This window comes from Mustela lutreola, chromosome 7 (genome assembly GCF_030435805.1).
Source record: "Mustela lutreola isolate mMusLut2 chromosome 7, mMusLut2.pri, whole genome shotgun sequence".
Taxonomy (NCBI): Eukaryota; Metazoa; Chordata; class Mammalia; order Carnivora; family Mustelidae; genus Mustela; species Mustela lutreola.
In genome coordinates, this window is record NC_081296.1 from 5866027 (window position 1) to 5884924 (window position 18898).

An 18898-nucleotide genomic window follows, 5' to 3' on the forward strand; every position below is an offset into this window, starting at 1 on the left:
CCAACACAGAGCGAGACCAACAGCTGCCCTAGAGTCGGCAGCACTGGGGCCTCTCGGCCCTGCACACTGGGACCGAGCGTCAGGATCCGCAGGCTAACGGTCTGCCCCAGCTTTCTGCCCCAGCTCTGGAAGTTGAGCGCCTGCGCCTGGTCCTGTGACCCCGCGCCTCCCTCCTCTCCCTCCCCTTAGGCCCTGTGACTGCTGCTCTTCTCCCGGATCTCGGACGGGACACCTGACAGGTCATCTCACCCCATGCTGCCATGCTGCCGCCCCCCGCCCCCTCCCCATCTCCCCGACACACTGGAACCCATTCAGATAACCCTGCTGCATGTACACCGTTCTTGTGCGTCCCAAACGGCCACATATTCTTGAAGCTCTGATGCCAAAAGCCCTAAAACCCTTCTTCCTTCTTGCTTCCTGTGGGTGAGCCTGGAAGGTGACTGCGCCCACCACAGACTGCCCACTGCTAGCCTCATCACACTCACACCTGCAGGACAAGGCCACCCACCAGGACCGGACACTAGCTCTACCTCCCTTGGCACCTTCCTCCTCACAATGGCTGAGTTTGGTTCTCGGAGCTGTCCCTTTCTAGTCAGACCCAGGTCGCTGCAGGGCTGTGTCCCAGGACACAGGAACCTGAGAGACCGATCTTGGAGAATGGCTTGGCCAGGGGCCATAAGGCAACCAAGACTGCTGGGGCTGGAGGCACTGCTTCCCCTGCAAGAGACCAGTCCCCTCTCCTGTAAGCTCCAATCACTAGGAGCCCTTTCAAGTATGGCATGGAAACAGCTTCCTCTGGAGCGAAAGCCAGCAAATCCACTTCCCCTGTCCTTGCGATGGCCGGCGCTCAGGCCCTTCCCCTCGCCCTGCTCCGCTCCAGGCCCAACACCCCAGCTGTCCCTTCAATCAACTCCATGTTTCTAAACTTTTGGTAGAACTGCTTATGTGAGTATCTGAAAAGTACAAATTAAAACACAAATGCAGGAGGTAACATTACCCTAAGAACAGGGAGGAGAACATGTGAGACACCTGTTCGCAGAGCAGGGGAAAGTCTCTTCTGATGAGGATCACTAGGATCTCAACACTAGGATCACTAGGATCTCAACATCGTCTTAAACACTTTATGTGTTTACATTACAGTTTAATTATATTACAGTTTAATTACAGTACATACTTATTCCCACAATTAAATGAAATAGATACCATCACCCCTATTTTACAGATGAGAAAGCAGAGGCTAAGGAAATTTAACCTATCGCAAAGTCCCCTGGAAAATAAATGGAGGGCTTAAAGATGATAAACTCATCATCACATTAAGTAAATCATTTTAACTTTTGTAAGAAAGACACATAGATTACATCCTCACTCCACCTAAATTCGCGACACGGTCTGGAACAGGTTAGCGCCCGTATTCATCAGGTTAGCATCTGGTGTACGGAAGCTCGCTGCCTTCGGAGCGTCCACCCACCCATCCAGGGAATGCCCCTCCGTGCCCGGCACTGCCGTGGGCTGGGAGTGGTGGCACAGGGAAATGGAGCAGACAGACGGACAGAAATCAGGCAGGATTTGTACGAGGCACCCACCGCGTATCCCATGTTTGCTGAGGACAAAGAGGAGTTGATCTACAAGAAAACAGAGGTCTACCAGCAGAGGCAGGCCATGGTGCTGAGTTCTTCAGGCTGTGGCTGAACTAGCCCTTCCTGAAGGGGCGGCAGTCACCAGCAGCAGAGAGGAAGGCGGCCCGAGGCGAGCACGCTGACTGGAAGGCCGGGAGGCACATGCGGAGGGAAGGAGAGGAGGTGAGGACACACATCCATGCGTCCTCTGGGTTCCAGGCAGAATGCGTACGCTCTGGTCGGCATGGAATATGCCGGAAGGCTGGCTGCAGCGGCTACTAGAGGCAGCAGGGACGGTGGGAAGTGACAGACCCAGAAAAGTGGCTTCTGTCTGAAGACAGCACCTTGCTACCAGAAGGAGTGGTTGCTCAAGAAGAAAGCAAAAGCAACGCACAAGCTCGAAGATTCAGGGGGAGAGGAACTGCCTGAAAACCCTCAGTAAAACGTTACTTAACAGGCATTAGACCGAGTACTGCTAGTAAGAATCTGTGATAAGCTAGTTGAGAACAGCAAAAACAAAGGCCCAGAACTAAAAGGGCAGCTGCCAGCCTAGATTTAGGAGTGGGAGCTGATAAGCCACCCAGGTGGAACTTTCCGGAACACTCAGTAAGAAGCCAAAGGAGCAGCAGCCGCCCTAACCACCCAGCGAACGCTCCTTCCCGCCCCCACACTGGCCTGTCCACAGGCTGCCCGAAACGGTGAAAGAAACCACTTACTGTGTTTTGGGGGTCAAACCCGACTCTACCAGGAAGAACTGGAAAAAGCTTCTAAACACCGGCCCTGGAGCACCACCCTGGTGTGAATTCGAACAGACTAGTCAGGCTTGCAAAGTGCTCTGCGGTGCGAACACAGGGGACAAGCGGGAGAAGAGGACAAAGGAGCAGCAGCAGCTCAAGACGGCGGAGCTCGCGGCGGTCCCGGCTCTCCAGGGACGTGTCCGCAGTGGCTTCCGGAGGACGAGGAAGAGTGCAGAGAGAAAGGAGGTAAGAATGTGCATCAGCTCAGTAACCTTAGAGACCGGCTAACGGTGCCACAGGAAAACTAGCTTTCCCGCAGAGCAAACCCGAGGGCCAGGGTGGTAAGGAGGAGCGGTGGCATGCTGTCCCGACGGCAGAGGCACCGGACCGGAGGGGGAATTCCTCAGGTGGCACCTGGAAAGACTCGGCACATTCAGTCTGTGTGCAGAGGGCCAGGGCCACAGGGAACTAAAGACATGGAAAAGCTACAATGGAAGGAAGACCGCTTGAGAGAAGATTCTAGAAGTCCATGTTGACAAAGTCATGAAAGGCAGCCAGAAGACAACATTCCAGGTGAAGGAGACCGAGAGCCAGGACTGGAGCCAGGAGATAGGATCGCTGCTTCCTATATTATCAGAACTGTGCCGACTATCGTCGGCGAGGCGGCCTCTGCGTGTGTGGACGTACAGCCAGCTGCTGCACTGTGCGTGTTCAGGGCCTGTCCCTGCTCTAGACGACCGAGCCATGGACATCACCTGTCACCCAGGCCAGACTGCCATGTGTGTGCTGAAGGAAGTCACTCTCGCCCATTCATCGTAGATCACGTGCAAAGGGTCACCTAGTCACTGGATTTAGGGTAAACTTTCCCGAGAACGACTTTCTCGCCCCAGATGAGCCCTCCCTGCATCCTACCTGCCTGGAGGTGGGGGGGGGGGGGACTAAAGAAACGGGCCAGCCAGACCCGGGGCCTTGAGGCCACTATTGCCAGGGACACGCACGTGAGGCTGACACGTCATCCTGGGGTGGCGCTCCGTGTCAGAACTCGCCGGGGGTAACCCTACTGCTCGCCCTGGATGTGAGCGGCTGCACGAAGGGCTGTAATCAGAGCCCACGACTCACGGGTGCGGTCACTTGTCAGAGAGGGAGAGAGAGCACAAGCAGGGGGAGCGGTGGGCGGAGGGGGAAGCAGGCTCCCTGACGAGCAGGGAGCCCGATGCAGGACTCGATCCCTGGACCCCGGGACCATGCCCTGAGCTGAGGGCAGAGGCTTCACCGACGGAGCCCCCAGGTGCTCCCTACTGCTCTTGTTTCAATACTCCACGACAGCACTGTTTTCCAAGTTAAATGAGGAGCAAACTCTACTGTAAATGCAGGAAAGAAGAAAAGACAGACAAGAGACACCAGATGAACCAGGCCAGAGTCCCCGCAGCGAACTGACGAGACTCGGGTTCGGACACTGCTGGCCTCCCCCAAGCTGCGACACGCAGCCCCTCACTTAACGCTTTCTCAGGCTCCTTGTTTTCGTCACAGGTAAAGGTGACAGCCTGACTCCTTCCGCTGGAGAAGGACTGTCAGATCTCAACGGCCTGTGGACAGGGGCCGCGAACACCGTAGCTCTGCGGCCGGCAGCCGGTGACCAGTGTCACTGCCACTGTTCTTCACAGTACAGGTGCCCCGAGGCACCAGACGCGCTGAAGCAGTACCAGCCACGTCTCTTCGCTCTCCAAACACCCCTGCAAAGTGCCGCGGGCGTAGACGTGGACTCTACAGGAGCCGAGCTCGGAGGCACGCACAGCAGGTCTCCGTTCCAGATGCCCAGATCCTGAGGCGGGGCGGACAGCGCGTGGCTCGGCAGAGCCACGGACGGTGGCAGGGGACCAGCCAGGCCAAGGCTGCCCTCATCCTCACAGGAACCCATCAGGGTCTGACCAGACGGGGAGGCGGCAGAGCCAGGAAGGGAGAACACACATGAAAAATGCAGGTGATGTGGAAGAGATTCTCTAAGACGCGGGAAACGTGAGAAACACCCCGTATCCCCAGCGCCCGGCCACACCCGACCCACGGGGAGCAGCTGACACGCTCCACAGTCGTGGGTCTCCCTGGGGGTCAGCGGGTGCACAACACACGTGATCCATGGCCCCTCCGCTCACTGCTCTTCTTGAATTCACATCAGTTCAAATCCCTCACCCGGAGCTGATCTCAACAACTCTCCTCTGCGCCATCGGAGAAGACAGCGCCGGGCAGGGCGTCTGCTGTCGCGGCGGTGCTCGCGACCCACCCTAGCGGGCCGGCGAAGGCCATGTCTGCGCACTCGCACGCACGCCTCTGCGCCCCACCACACACACGGTTTCCCTGGCCAGGCCCCCCTCCCCCCCTCTTACCTGGGCCTGTTCTGGGGCAGAGCCTTGGCATCAACGGCGAACATTTTGGAAACAAAGATAATAACTGGATCCGTGTCCTCACTTCCACACTTCATGAAAGCTACAAAAACAGGAAAGAAAAAAGTCACTCGCTTTTGCCATGACCAGAAAGGCAGACTTCTAAAACACAAGAGGTTTAGAACACGGCCTCATCTTAATGCGTAAGTGGCCTATAATCTTTTATGACCGTGGTAAAAATTCTCTGCAGGAACGTGTAAAATTGCTAGAACACCATAGAGCAAGAACTAGCAGAACTGGCAGCGTGGGGAAGGAAAGGCAAAATGAGCAGGGCAGGAGGCTGGCCGCTGAGGCCCACGAACGGGGCTCCCCCCACCCCCGCCCCACTCTCAGCCCCCAAGATCCCGCCCTAGACCCAGAGCAGAAGGGCTAAAACAAATGCCAAGCCAACCGTCAACAAGGAGCTTGTTAATAAAATACACACAAGTTACACAGGTTAGAAAATGGGCAAGAATATCCCATACCAGGAACAAAACGTTTAGAAACAGAGACTCAGTATTACAAAGATGTCAGTTTTCCCTAAATCTACACATGCAAACTCGGCTTCACATCAACATGGTGACATTTCCCTCCACCTTACTGGAGGTATACACAAAACCACTGATGAGGGTTTTTGTTTTTTTTTTTTCCCTTAAAAAATAATCCTCCACCAAAATAACGGCTACCTAAATAAAATACCAGAGTAACACCGAAATCACAGCAAGACGACAGGAAGTCAAAAGCAAGCTTGCCGGGGACGCGGATGCGAGGGGTGAGGGGCAGCGTGGTGGGCCCTGACCCACGCTGTCCTGGGGCCGCTGTGGCCACACACAGGAGTGAGTGCCGAGGGAAGCCGAGAGCAGAGCAGGGACGTGAGTGAAAAGCTGTACTAACACCCAGGCGAGAGACCTGGTGGCTTGGCTCCAGGAGGCAGAAACAGAAATCCTGGAAAGAAGCCAAAACTACCCAGATTTCGAGGAAAGAATACGTAGGATGTGCAAAGGGACTGGACACAGGGGTGAGAGTGCACAGGTGAGCCACAGGATGCCGAGCTTTTCGGCGTGAGCAAATGGAAGGATGGCGTCTCGTCTGACTGAGCTGGGAAGAGCTGGGAGCAGCAGGCTGAGGGAGAAAGGGAGAAGTCCGGCGGGGGACACGTGAGGGTGCGGATGCTTCTCGGAGAGCCAAGCAGAGAGAGGTGTGGCAGGTACCCGAGTCTAGAGCCAAGGGGCAGATAGGCTCTGAGACACAGGTGTGGGAGTCGTGAGCCCACGGCTGTGGTGGCAAGCCTGGAGATGGGGGACACAGCCAGGACAGGGAGCGCAGGCCTGCTTGGGTCCTCCCACAGTGACAGAGCAAGGAAGCGGAGAGAAAGGGACAAGGGACAAACAGGAGGAATAAGGAGCCAGGGACAGATCTTGTCGGATGATTAGCAAAGGACGATCAACAGGGGCCCTGAGAACAGCAGCCAAGTGGTTTTGGGGATGGGGGTTTCACAGTCAACAGCACAGGGGGAGAGCAGCGGAGACCGTGAGTACATAGAGATGAGCTCCATGGAGCCGGCAGAGCCTGGAGCAGGCAGTTCCCCTCTTGCGGGGAGCAGTGGGGATCCGCGGGCAGCCCAGCCCTGGAACACCTTTCCACGGTCCCCAGGGACCTGGCCACGGTGCTGACACAGCAGCTCTGGGACACATTCTTGGCTGTGCAGGGGCTGGGACACAGGGTCCCTGGGAGCTTCCAAGATGAGATCAAGGCAGAAGGGAGGGGGCTCGGAGTCTCTGGTCTCCCACCGGGGGGCAAAGAAAACAGCTACAGCAACACTAAAACTCTGGCAAAATGGCCTTTTGTGGAATCGGCCATTCAGCAAACCGGCATCTGGCGACTGGCGTGGAGCAGCCGTGACTGAGGACGGTCCAGGCACGGCCCCTGCTGAGGCCCGTCCACCTCACCTGCTTTCAGGGCCTGGGTTTCGGGCGGCAGAGAGTCGAACGTCTGCGATCCCGCGCACAGCAGTCTCTCCACCCTCTCGGCTGCCATATCCAGGGGGCTAGGAAGCTTCTGACACACCATCGCTGACGCCTGCTGTTAAGGACTCACAACCGCGAACACGTGCCCTCCACCACGGCACGTCCCCACGCAGACTCCCCGCACGCACTAGGGATCGGGGTGACACTTTGGTCCCCACAGAACACGCCCGTGCTATGAAACGCTCACACATCTCGGAACACAGACATGCTTTCGGGGAGTTCGTGGACTCCCTGATATAGGGACAGATATCCCTGACGTAGACACTCCAGGACGCAGATGGCCCTGGGAACATGTGAGCACAGCGCCGCTTGGCAGCTCGGCCTCCGGGGACTGTCGATTGGTATCATTTCCTCACCTGGTTCCAGTGCATCTAACCTTTCATAAACGACCTTCAGCCACAAGCTAGGGTACCGGAATGTCCCCTACCACAGCCCGTGTCACGGGAGGGCTGAGGTACCCCCGCCGGCCCGCACCCAGGACACTGCGCCCACGGCCCTCCACATGGGGACTGCATGGGACACGCATGTCAATGAGAAGAAGACCACTTAAATTCAGCCATAAAATTGTCTTAATTAATGTGAACCATCTCAGATCAAGTCCTCTGGGAATCACTAACATGAAAGGAAATATCAATCAGGTAAGAAAATATGGCACTAAAATGAAACCCGGATCCAACATAACCACCTAAATTATTGACTTAAATCGTAGTAAAATAAACTCTTTCGTTTTTACAGACTCCTGAACAAAACTAAAGATGCGCCTTCTTGAGAGAACACGCGTCTGAACTGCGACCCGTGGGACCACGATGAACCAGAATGTTCTCCTGCCAAAGCAGAAAACACGGTCGCAAGGCAGAACACTAGTGAACCCCAGAACACCTACTTTGGGGGGAAACGTGTTCTCCCCAGAGGCTTTCCTGAGTGCCAGTAACACGCGGGCTCCTCTTGCTTTGGCCGAACTGTCATTTCACTACAAACCACCAAGACAAAGGATACCCAGCACAGCGTGGGAGATGGGCAGCCACTGGCTGCAGATGGCATTGATCTGAACTTTAGGGTCTGAATGTCGTGCCTCCCGGGCTCCAATTTTCAATCCTAAAGAAGTCACTATTTTATCAATTTTTTCTCTGTCCCTGTAGTAAGCATACAAGGAGGGGAGGTCACACACAGACAGGAAGGAGCTCCACATTTTCCGACACGCTTAGTCCCAAGGTATCTCCTCTACAAGAGACTGAACATGCCCAGAGGGGCTCCCGCAGGATCTCCACTCCCTTTCTGAGGCCCCCTCTTGCAGGGCTCCCAGGGGGCTCCCTCCCAGACCCCGGAGGCGAGACGTGGGGACCAGTGAAGCAGCCTGACCTATGAGCACTCAACATCGTGATTCCGACTCTGGAATAACTTGGAAAAAGTCAATTTACTGAAGCAAACTTCCTTTTCTACTTGTATTAGGCAAGGATATTCCTAAGTTCCCCATTAATGATCCTGGATATCCAACACCCTTTCTACAGCAATTGCTTAAGCTGGGTTTGTAAAAACAAAGATCTGGTGTTTCTCTCCATCCGCCTGCCCCTTCCTTTGTGCACTCAAAACCCTGACTGCTGTCCCCCCTGTTACCCTTGACCTGGGTTACACACCCTCTTTCCTACTGTTCACACGCAATGCCTGGGAACAACTGGCCCGCAAAGGCCCTGTTCACTTCCTGGGTCTGTCTCGGCTTTCTGAAGCAGGACGCGTCACACGGGAAGGGGAGGCAGATCACACCACCCAAAGACACACAGTTTTACGGCAGTCTTACTTCTTCAAGACGGCATCGTACAAGCTCCATATATTCTCCAGGATCAGCTGCACAAATAAAGGTTTCTTCCCTTTAGCCTGTGAACAAGAACATGCGCCCTTAAGTTTCTGAATATGTAGCAGGCCTCACATGCTCACACATAGATGTGTTCCGTGAACGGTAGGTCTCATTCCTTCTAGAAAATGTTTGCTTGACAGGATCTAGTGGGAAATGGTGGTAAGAATGCGCAGTCGGTAACACACCACTCATCTTCCTCTGGGAACCAGGGATGCGACGAACGAGACCGAGTGTGAGGTGTGTCACCGCAACACTGTCATCAGAGGGACACACAACACCCAGGCGGAGTGCTGGGTGCGCAGGTCCCCTCCACAGACTTCTTCTAAGCAATGCTCTTAAACACGAAAACTGTTCACCTTCAAGGAAGGGGACAGTAAAAAACCAAGGGAAAAAAAAACACTCTACCATTTCTATACACAAAATAATGGCACCTGGAGAAGGACACCATCCCACACACGGCCGCCCCGCCCCCGCCCGACTGTGAACATCTCCCGCTTTCAGATGGAGGAACTTTCCAGATGGTAGTCGGTGGGGCCGGTAAGCGGGGGAGCCAAGACGCACACACAGACTTGGACTCTCAACCCGGGCTCTCGGCCACCTCACTACACCGGCTCCTCCTTCAGGAGCCTTCTGAAAGGCTTTCAATGGCAAGGGAGGATGTTCATGATCCGACGCCGAGCAAAAACAGCTACACTATTATATGAACACACGCTCAACTGAAGGATAGATGTCTCGATCCCAAAAGAATGAAAAAAATTAAAACCACAGTATTAGCTGTGTTGGCTTCTGTTCCTTTTTTTTCTTTTTAATGTCTTTATATTTATAAATATTTCCTAAAAGGAATTTATATGCCCCTCCATGAGAATAAATTCATAAAATCCTGAATTTTACATTAAAAAAAATAACAGCAAAACAGTGTCAAGTATCCTTTGAGGCTCTGTGCCTCCGCAGGCCGGCCTGGGTCGCCTCTCCCCACAGAAAGAAGGGCTCTGGGGGCACCCGCCGTCTCCTTCCCATCAGCGGGCCTGGTGTCCCCATTCACCGAGATAAGCCTGAGCTGAGCCCAGGAACACAGAGTGCTCAGGAAGAGCCGTGTCTCTACAGTGAAGGGGACACAGAAGCAGGATCCAAAATACGTCTTCAGGTGCACAGGGTCTGAGAGCACGGCTCCTCTCGGACAGAGAAAGGAAACAAACACAAAGCCGTCCTTTGTTCCATGTGCGTGAGAACTCCACGCAAGCAATCCTGGAAGTGCGCCCGTGACCGTGAGCCTGCCAAGAACTGAGCCACTTTCCCCACAGCCAGATCACAGCAGTTATAGGTGCCGCAGTACAAGTCGGAACGGGGCAGGCCTGTGAGCGACACGCCCGAGGGACAGATGCCCCATCCCCGACCCACCTTCACGATCTTCTTGGCCTTCATGTTGATGGAGTAATCTCCCCACAAGGTTTTCAAAAGAACTTCCTTTTTGATGCCGATTTTTTGACTGTAGATTTTGGCAAAGTGCTCAACTCTGAAAGAAAAGCAAGTGTCGGTGTTGTGAGTAACCGCAGGGAGCGGGGGTTTCGGTGTCACGCACGGTGCAGAGTGCTCTGAGAGCACAACCAGACGCCGTCGCTTCAGCTGTCCGATGGGCTGGAGCTCGTGACCTCCCCGTGAGTATGACAGGCTGTGTGCACCGAGATGTCGCACAGGGAGTGCGCAAAGCTAGATTCATACCCAAGGAGTCCGGGTCCGGAGCCCACACTCTTGTCAACAGCTCCGTGTCCGCACCGATTAGGATTCACGCTAGTGCTCCTCTCTTAACTCTGCATGTGCAGAACGAAGCACAAGGACAAAGGACTGAGGGGATCTGAAGCGGTCTTCTGCAGCTCGGCCAGCGACAAACTCCATCCCAGCCCATCGCCGCTACGGGCGCCTGTGCTCCCTAAGGGAAGGCTCCAGAGCCAGGGCCTGCCCGAAAAGGGCGTGTTAGCCTCCTGGGTTCAACAGGAAACACAGGCACACTTACTTAGCTCTCCCCAGCCCTCAGAGCAGCCAGTCAGCTCCAGTCCGCTCTACTGCAAACCCAGGCACTGGACAGCAGTCACCTGACACATCGGGGCGCCATGGGGAGCACCTGCACCGTCTGGATCAAAGACCTGGGAAAAACCCCTTTCTGGCAGGGAACAGCATGATGCAAGTATGGTATGAGTCCAACTGTCCAAGTGCCACCATCTGGGAAGATGCCTGCCCTTTTGTCCACTGCGCAGACTCCAAAAGTAACATACTCGGACCGGTTTGTACCTATGGGTTGGCAAACATGCTCTGGTCAGGATCCAGGGATCACTAACTCCGTCCAATGAGCTGATGCTCTCTCGCTGCGGTAACAAAGCCCGGTGGGAGCAAGAGGAAGCCAGAGGAGGGCAAGTTCACGGCGGGCAGCAAGAGGAGGCAGCACGGAGAGTGCTGGAGGTCAGGGTCCCGCGTCCCCCCTCACTGCAGATGGAGGGAGAGAAAACACCCGACCAGGAACCGAAATCCAAAGTCTGCAGTTACAGGCCGCGGGCATTCCGGGCCCGGCCTGGAGGGGCCACGACCTTGAAGGGACTGGCTATGATCGGCCACATTTCCCATTTGACCCCACAGTGACTTGTTCAGGTGGGGTTTGTGGTTTTTTTTTGTTTTGTTTTGTTTTACTTTTCCCAAATATTAGTTTCTATTATTCTTTTGTTTATATTCATTATACAGAAAATTTTATATGCTTTCTACATACACCACATATGATTACCTTTTAACTGTTACATTTTTGAAGGAGGGATCCCTTCTCTGCACCAAGTCCCAGTTCAGTCCACAGACCAACAGCCTCTGCCTCAGGGGCTGAAAGGAGCATGACCGGTCTCCCTCCCCACCGGAGGAAGCATGCCCAGAGCAAGGCCCAGCAGCTCCCCTCCAGACGCAGGTCAGCACACGGTACGGTGCCAACCTCCGTGCAGACGGGCAGATCCATTCCAGGACCTATGTGAGAGGGACAACAGAGGGCAAGCAGCGTGGCCAGAGGTCCCAGGCACGTTCTCCAGCCCAACCTTCCCCGAGAGCCCCCACCTTTACCTGGATGCCTGCGAGGGCCCCAGCGGATACAGAGGACCCGCTGGTGGACTTATGGGCAAGTTGGGTCTATTCTTACATGGCTAAAACTGAAGGGAATGATAGAGTGATTAGCACACCAAACTTCTAAGATTTTCGTATTTTGTATTTTTTGAAATTGCTTTTTTTTTTTTGCCTGACATAGGACCAATTTTTGTATATTCTTCACTGACACATTCTGACTTTACTTATTACACTACCCAGATGGTTTATGTTTCCATTTGACGTATCAACAGTCTGTGATATAAAATCTCCAAACCATACAGATTTCCACTTATACTTCTATTTTTGCCTCCTGCACTTCACTATGATCAGAGATACTGACGCAGAGGTAATCTCTGTCCGTTATCCATTAAAAAGGATCCATATACCACAATATATTTCTATAAATTCTACCTTGTTCGTCGATACTGCCAAACTGCCTTCCTTTTGGCTCATATCTGATTGACATACTGAGCCAAAGCTTTGGTATTTACCCCTTAGCTATGATGCTTTCTGTTTATCTATTTTAGGTAGCAAACCTTTGGAGATTTTTTGTTGGTGGTGGTTTGTTTGTAGTAATGGAATTTCCGTCTTTGAAAAAGCGATCTCCTCCATGGGGTGCTTCGTGCAGTCAGTGCCCTAACTGTTCTGGTCGGGGGAATTTCTACTATGATTTCTGCTCATGCATAAATGTCTTTAATATGCTGCTTTGTGGTACCCAGACTTTTGTGTTTTCTTAGCCTTGTACAACCCTGTGTCAGATACATGTCCTGTTTTTAATTTGAAAAGTGGTGGGTTTCCACACTCTCAAATCTCCATCAGAATCATAAATTATAGCACAGTAAGGCACCTGTCCATCTGCTCAGCCATGCCATGGGCCTCAAATCCTTTCCTGTCTGTCATTCATTTACACATACAGGCACAGAAATCTTCCAAAATCCTGGTTTTTATTCTTTCCATTCTTTTTCTACCCACAGTTGTCATAAAACTTGCTTAATATCAACCCTTCCCCCACTACTGCTTCGTGCTCTTTGTCTGTCATTAGTTGTAATTTTAAAACTGTGACAATTTCTCCACTTTTGGATTCTGTCTTAATTCACTTCCTCCATAGAGTACCTTCAAACAGGGTTCTCAGGAAGACCCGCTGACCTACAAACCCACCCATCCTGGCCTATCTTCCTGAACCACAACATAGCCAAGGGGGAGGTTATGGGGTATCCTTGTGCGTCCAAGCCGCCCAGTGGGCCGACGTTAACGGCAGGATCTGAGAACGCTGGTGTACAAAGACCAAGGAAACTGCTCTAGGAAGGACTCCTGTCCCTGTTTTATGGGGTTAGGAACTCAGCTGTGCTTATCTAAAACCTGAGCTGGACTCTGACCTAGCCAAGTCAGCAGATTCTCCCAGATTCACATCTGCAACAGGGCAGACTGAGGCCATACCCAAAGGGTCAGCCTCAAGTCACACTCCTTCCTCCTGTCCCCTGGCATGAGAGTTTAAACCATCCTCCAAATTCTGAAATGTGCTCCTTTCCCACCTTTCAGGACACAGGAAGTCGCCCCCTTTCCCTGGTCACTGACCCATCAGAGGGAGGCTGACAGAAAAGCATCTCCAGTGCTTTCTTCCCACCACCAGCCCCCCATAAATGAGCGCGCCCGCCAGTCCCCACCACCAGCCCCCCGCAAATGAGCGTGCCCGCCAGTAGCAATAGGCACTGATGAGCTCTAAATACAGCCTTGCCTAAGGCAGGGGATTCGCTTGCTGACTGAAAGCACATCAAAGTGTCCAGGGTCGTGAGGACCCAAAGCCACCCGTGCAAGCTTCTGCCCATCCCTTCTCCTTCCACGATAAATGGACACCGAGTTCTGAGATTCAGACTCAAATTTGCCTGAAACGTTCCATGATTTATAGAAATCATTCCAAGCAAAGGACGAGCCCCCCCACCCTGGGGCAAAATGCTGACAGATGAGGAACCTAACAGGCCTGACCCGGTTATAGGACAGAATGAATATCACTATACTCTTAGCTCGAAGACATTCTCAGAAATCATCTGAGCCCAACGTTCTTAGTGTTCAGGGGAGGACACTGAGGCCCCACATGGTGACCATGACAAGTCATCAGCCAGCGCGTGAAGGGCACGCTCTCTGCAGGTCGGCACTTTCTGTTTTCATGTACGTTTGCTCTCTTCCACTGGGGCCTTCACGGGCACCAAGCGGACTACAGTCTCTACGACTGATGACACACCGACAAGGGAAAACCACGGTATTGTAATTTATTATCCTGTCAAGGCAAAATCTGTTTGGTCAAAAGGGAGTGAAGATCAAGTTCCTGTAAAAGGACAGAACAGCCAGGACTGGCTGGGCTCTCTCCCAGGCCACGCTCTCTCCCAGGCCACGCTCTCTGCTCGATTTCAGATCCCTTCTTCCTTCCCATTTGCAAATTATGTTTCAAAATGTTTCATCAACACACTCCGCTTTCCCCTGGAGCAGTGTGTCTGGTTCTGTTCCACGGCTACAGGATGCAGCCCATGGCTAAAGTCCATCTCACTGCCGTCCCACAACTGTTCATCCAAGCTCAAGACATTATTCGAGAAGTAATAATTCTTTAATTGTATGTGGATTTTCTGATTCCACAAGTCAGTAATCATTGTGGTTCAGGAAGGTAATCAAATGCCCACCACCCGGGAAGCACTGACGTCACCAGTCCTTGGCCCACACGAGCACGTCCGGAAGGAACAAGGGTCCCCGCCTCCCAGAGCGCAGAGCCCGCTGAAGCCCCGCAGGCAGGAAGCATACACTTCAGTGCCAAGCGGACTGTAAAATTCATATTGGCTCCTCTACCTCATGGCTGAGTAACATTAAACATGCACCAAATGTCTCCGAGCCTTGCATGAAACATAAGAGTACCTATTCGACAGGACTGTCCTGGGACGCCTGGGTGGCTCAGTGGGTTAAAGCCTCTGCCTTCGGCTCGGGTCATGATCCCAGGGTCCTGGGATCGAGCCCCACATCGGGCTCTCTGCTCAGCCGGGAGCCTGCTTCCTCCTCTCTCTCTCTCTCTGCCTGCCTCTCTGCCTACTTGTGATCTCTGTCTGTCTAATAAATAAATAAATAATCTTTAAAAAAAAATAAAACAGAAAGGACTGTCCGAAGAACTCAATGAGATCATCTCAGCAAACTAGCTTAACATGCAGCATGGCTACAACCGAATAAAGCTGGCCTCTTTCCACACTGCTCGTGCGGACAAGAAAAGTTAACAGAGTGTATTTGCTCACACATGCACCAATAGCCTCCAGAGTATACAAGAAACTGCCAGGATGCTCTAGTTTCCTGTGGGGAAATGAACTGAAAACCCAAGGGACAGGGAGGGAGATTTCTCATGGTCTCTCGTGGACACATTTTGTACACTTTTATTTTTAGATTTATTCAAAGAACAAAGTTCTAAACAAATCATTTTACATAAAATCTAAAAAGAGATGCAAGACTGGTTCAATATTCAAAAATCAATCAATGTAATCCACTATATTAACAAGTTAAAGAAGGAAAATCACATGATCATATTAACTGATGCAGGAAAAGCATGTGACAAAATTTGACACCCATTCATATAAAGGACTCTGGGGGAAAAAAAAAAGGAGTACAGGGAACTTCCTCAAATTGATAAAGAACATTTACAAATAACCTACAGCTGACCTTATACCTAATGGTGAAAGACTCAGTGCTTTCCCTCTGAGGTCAGAATAAGGCCGGGATGTCCACTCTCCCTGCTCTTGTTCAAACAGTCCTGGAAGCTCCCGGCAGAGCAGCAAGCCTAGAAGAGGAGAGAAAGCGGCAAAGGAAGAGGGAAGAAAGCAGCCCCGGCGGCAGGTGACAGGAATGCCTCGTGGGGAACCCCAAGAAACCTACCAAGAACTCGGTAAGTGGGTTTAGCAAGGTCACAGTGTACAAGATGGACATCCAAAAACCCGTTAACTGTATTTCCAAAAAGTAGGAATGAATATGGGAGCACCGAAACTAAAAATACAATATCATGTCTAATTGATCGGAAACAATGGAAAATTAGGTGCAAATCCAATACAACGTGTACACTACTTCATGGTGAAAACTACAAAATGCTAACGAAAGAAATCAAAGAAAACCTTTAAAAAACTGAGAAACACAGTGTTCATGGATTAGAAGGCACAATGCAGACCAGATGTCAAAATCTTCAAAGTCCTTATACAGGAAACAAACTACTTCCGTACCAGCGTATGGAAAACTACACTTAACCGTGGTGGTCACGTCACAGTCTACACAAATACGGACTTGTTCTGCGGTACACTTAAAACTAATTCAATATTCTGTGCCACTCATCCCTCAATGAAAAAAGAAAGAGAAAAGGAAAGAAAACAAGGCGAGGGCACGAAGAGATGTCTCACCCAAGGACACACAGGGCAGATGGGCCCAGGGAGCGAGGTTCCACAGCCCCAGCAGTCAGGAAAATGCAATTAAGACCACAGTAATGTAACAATACACACCTGTCAGGATGGCTAAAAGAAAGGGACGCCACCAAACAGAGGTGACGATGTGGACCAGATCACCCCAGGTGGTGGGTGGGGGTGTAAAACAGCACCCCTTCTGGAAAACTGATGCACTAACCCTACAACCACCATATGACCCAGCAAACGTGGTCCCACACGTTCACCCCCAGGACATGAGAACCTACATTCATGGAAAAACGTATATGTGAATGTGTATGGCAGTCTCACTCGGGACAGCCCCAAATGGGGAAAACCCAGATGTGGCTCCACGCACGAACAGTGATCTGTGGCACAGCCACCCCAGGGCACGCTGTTCAGCCACAGAAAGGAACCACGGATACACCCAATAACTGGGTCCCCTCTCCAGAGAGTCCCACTGCCTGAAAACAAGCCAATCCAGAAGAGACTGCATAATGTTGGATTCTGTTTTCCTAGCTATTATTGTCGAGACGACAAATTATGCAACAGGAGGACCCCGTGGCTCCAGGGGGTGAGAAGGAAGCAGGTGGATGTATTAGGGAAGGATTTCCGCTGGGACCGATGCCACCAATGTCAATATTCCGGCTGTGATGCCGTGCTCCAGCTCTGCAAGATGTTAGCACTGGGGGGACACTGGGCCAAGGGTACAAGAGAACGCTGATCCTCCTCACAGCCCTGTAGCACTCAATCATCACCTCAACAACCACAAGTTTCATTAAAGAAATCAAGTGTATCGACGGCTACGAGGAGATCCGAGGAGATCCGAACAGACTTACCCAAAGCCCCAGCCGTCGACTGCGCTCGTGAACACCACATTGCCCTGGTCCGGGGAGAAGTACAGGTGGGAGTCGTCGGAGTCCTCCAAGCCGGCGCTCCAGTCGTACACCTGCTCTCCGGGGTCAGAACTGGGGTTCACGCGGGACTCCGTCTCTCTCTCTGCTCTTTCTTCTAGGACTTTAGAAGTGAAGAGAGTTCCCGTGAGCGCATTCATCTAGGAGAGAGGGGGAGATGACAGATGTCAGCAGAGGCTGGAGACGCGGGAGACGCGCTGTCTGGGACCACCAGTCAGTCTGGGCTCCACGGATGGAGCTGGTGTTCACGACGATCGTGAACGGACATGTTTCCAACCCATTCCTTCCAGACCCAGCAAGACTGAACTGTAGGGCTTCTGTGAGGTCATTTTGTGACCTGAGGAGTGGCATCCGCAGTACTGGGAACTCACGACCCCATGGCCCTAGTTCACAGCCTGAGCCTGAGCCCTAGTTCACAATTCCCTCGCCCGTTCTCACAGCCGGACTTGTCACCACTCTCCTCAGGCCCTTCTCCTGCCTGCTGGTCCTCAACTATTTCCCTCCCAAGTAAGTGGCCTTATGTCCTACCAGAGAGAAATGGAACCTATTATTCAGAAATCCTGCAAGCTCCCCGACTCCAACCGATGAGCCCCTGCCTGCAGACACCGTGGGTCCCTCTCCTTTCGCCTCCCCGGGGTCCCTCCCCGTCCGGCTCTACAGGGAACTAGACCCATCGATCCAGGCTTCCCCGCTGCTCTGCTTTCCTCCTTCCCTCCCTTCAGCAAAGACCCATTCTCAACGGGTCTCATCAGGGTGCCCCACTGTCTTGAAGAAAGTCCAAACCCTCACACGTGGCACATGACATCCCCATAATCGATGCCCCATGTTCCCTCCCACCCCCGCCTCCTGCTTCCCGCGATCTTGTTCCTCAGCGACAGCAAGTCCCACGCGGCTCTCTGAACGAAACACCCTACAGTGCTTTTTCTGGTGTTTACTTTGTATATCTTATTCCTTCTCTCCTAAATGCCCTGGCCATAACTCCCGAGCTTCTTCCATCTCAAGGCTTCTGACCCACGAGTGTTCCCAGTCTCCTCCCTCCGGACCCGGGGGCGGGGGTGAGGCAGTCGCACCCATGTCTCCAGCCATGCCCACGGCCTCTCGCTGCTCTCCGAGGATCCCTTTCAAGCTCTCCCCACCACACTGCCACATCTCTGAAGACAGGGACTCTGGCCTGTCGGTACGTTCACGGTCCCCAGCACACAGTAGACATCCCAAAATTCATTCACTCGACATACACCTATGTAAATGTCTGCTGGGAAAACACAGAAATGGTTGGGCAAACTGTCCTCTGAAGGCAGGTGATACAAAACCAAGGAGCCTCTTAATGTTGCTTCACTTCAGGGCAAACGACAAGCTTTTTAATAAGAAAGCATCAAAACCTATCACCCAAGCTTCGCACTCGAGGATGCTTCCAGGGAACGGAGGGGCTCTGAGGGGAGGCCTGTCCCGTACGATGATGCCAACACACGGCAATCGTGGGTTCTACAGACGCAAGGTTCTGTGCCGACTTACCAGCTTCCTCCTTGGAGCCCTGATTTCTAAAGCCCTGAAGTAAAGGCAGAAATACCTGCTCTAAGATGTTCTTGAGGTGAGCGTAGGCCTCCTGCGGGCTGAACTTCAGCTCCACTATCAAGCGGTCTATCTTGTTGATCACCAGCACCGGACGGATGTTTTCCAGCCAGGCCTGGCGCAGAACGGCTTGTGTCTGAAGGAAACAAAGGCAAAGGTAAAACGCACGGTCGGAAATACTTAACGTGCCTGAGAACACCCTGAGTCACGACCCCTCATTTCCAT

At 52.6% G+C, this 18898-nt stretch overlaps 1 protein-coding gene across 3 annotated transcripts in view; it reads right to left on the reverse strand.

The window, feature by feature from the left end:
- Positions 1-18898, reverse strand: part of EFL1 (elongation factor like GTPase 1) — a 115131-nt gene that overhangs the window by 75208 nt on the left and 21025 nt on the right. For all 3 annotated transcript variants that reach the window (XM_059179848.1, XM_059179849.1, XM_059179850.1), the window contains exons 6-12: positions 18672-18809; positions 17030-17244; positions 10048-10162; positions 8593-8669; positions 7794-7930; positions 6720-6842; positions 4735-4834 (exon numbers count right to left, since the gene is read on the reverse strand). In XM_059179848.1, coding sequence (XP_059035831.1) covers positions 4735-4834; positions 6720-6842; positions 7794-7930; positions 8593-8669; positions 10048-10162; positions 17030-17244; positions 18672-18809 — 905 coding nt within the window. The remainder of the gene's footprint in view (positions 1-4734; positions 4835-6719; positions 6843-7793; positions 7931-8592; positions 8670-10047; positions 10163-17029; positions 17245-18671; positions 18810-18898) is intronic.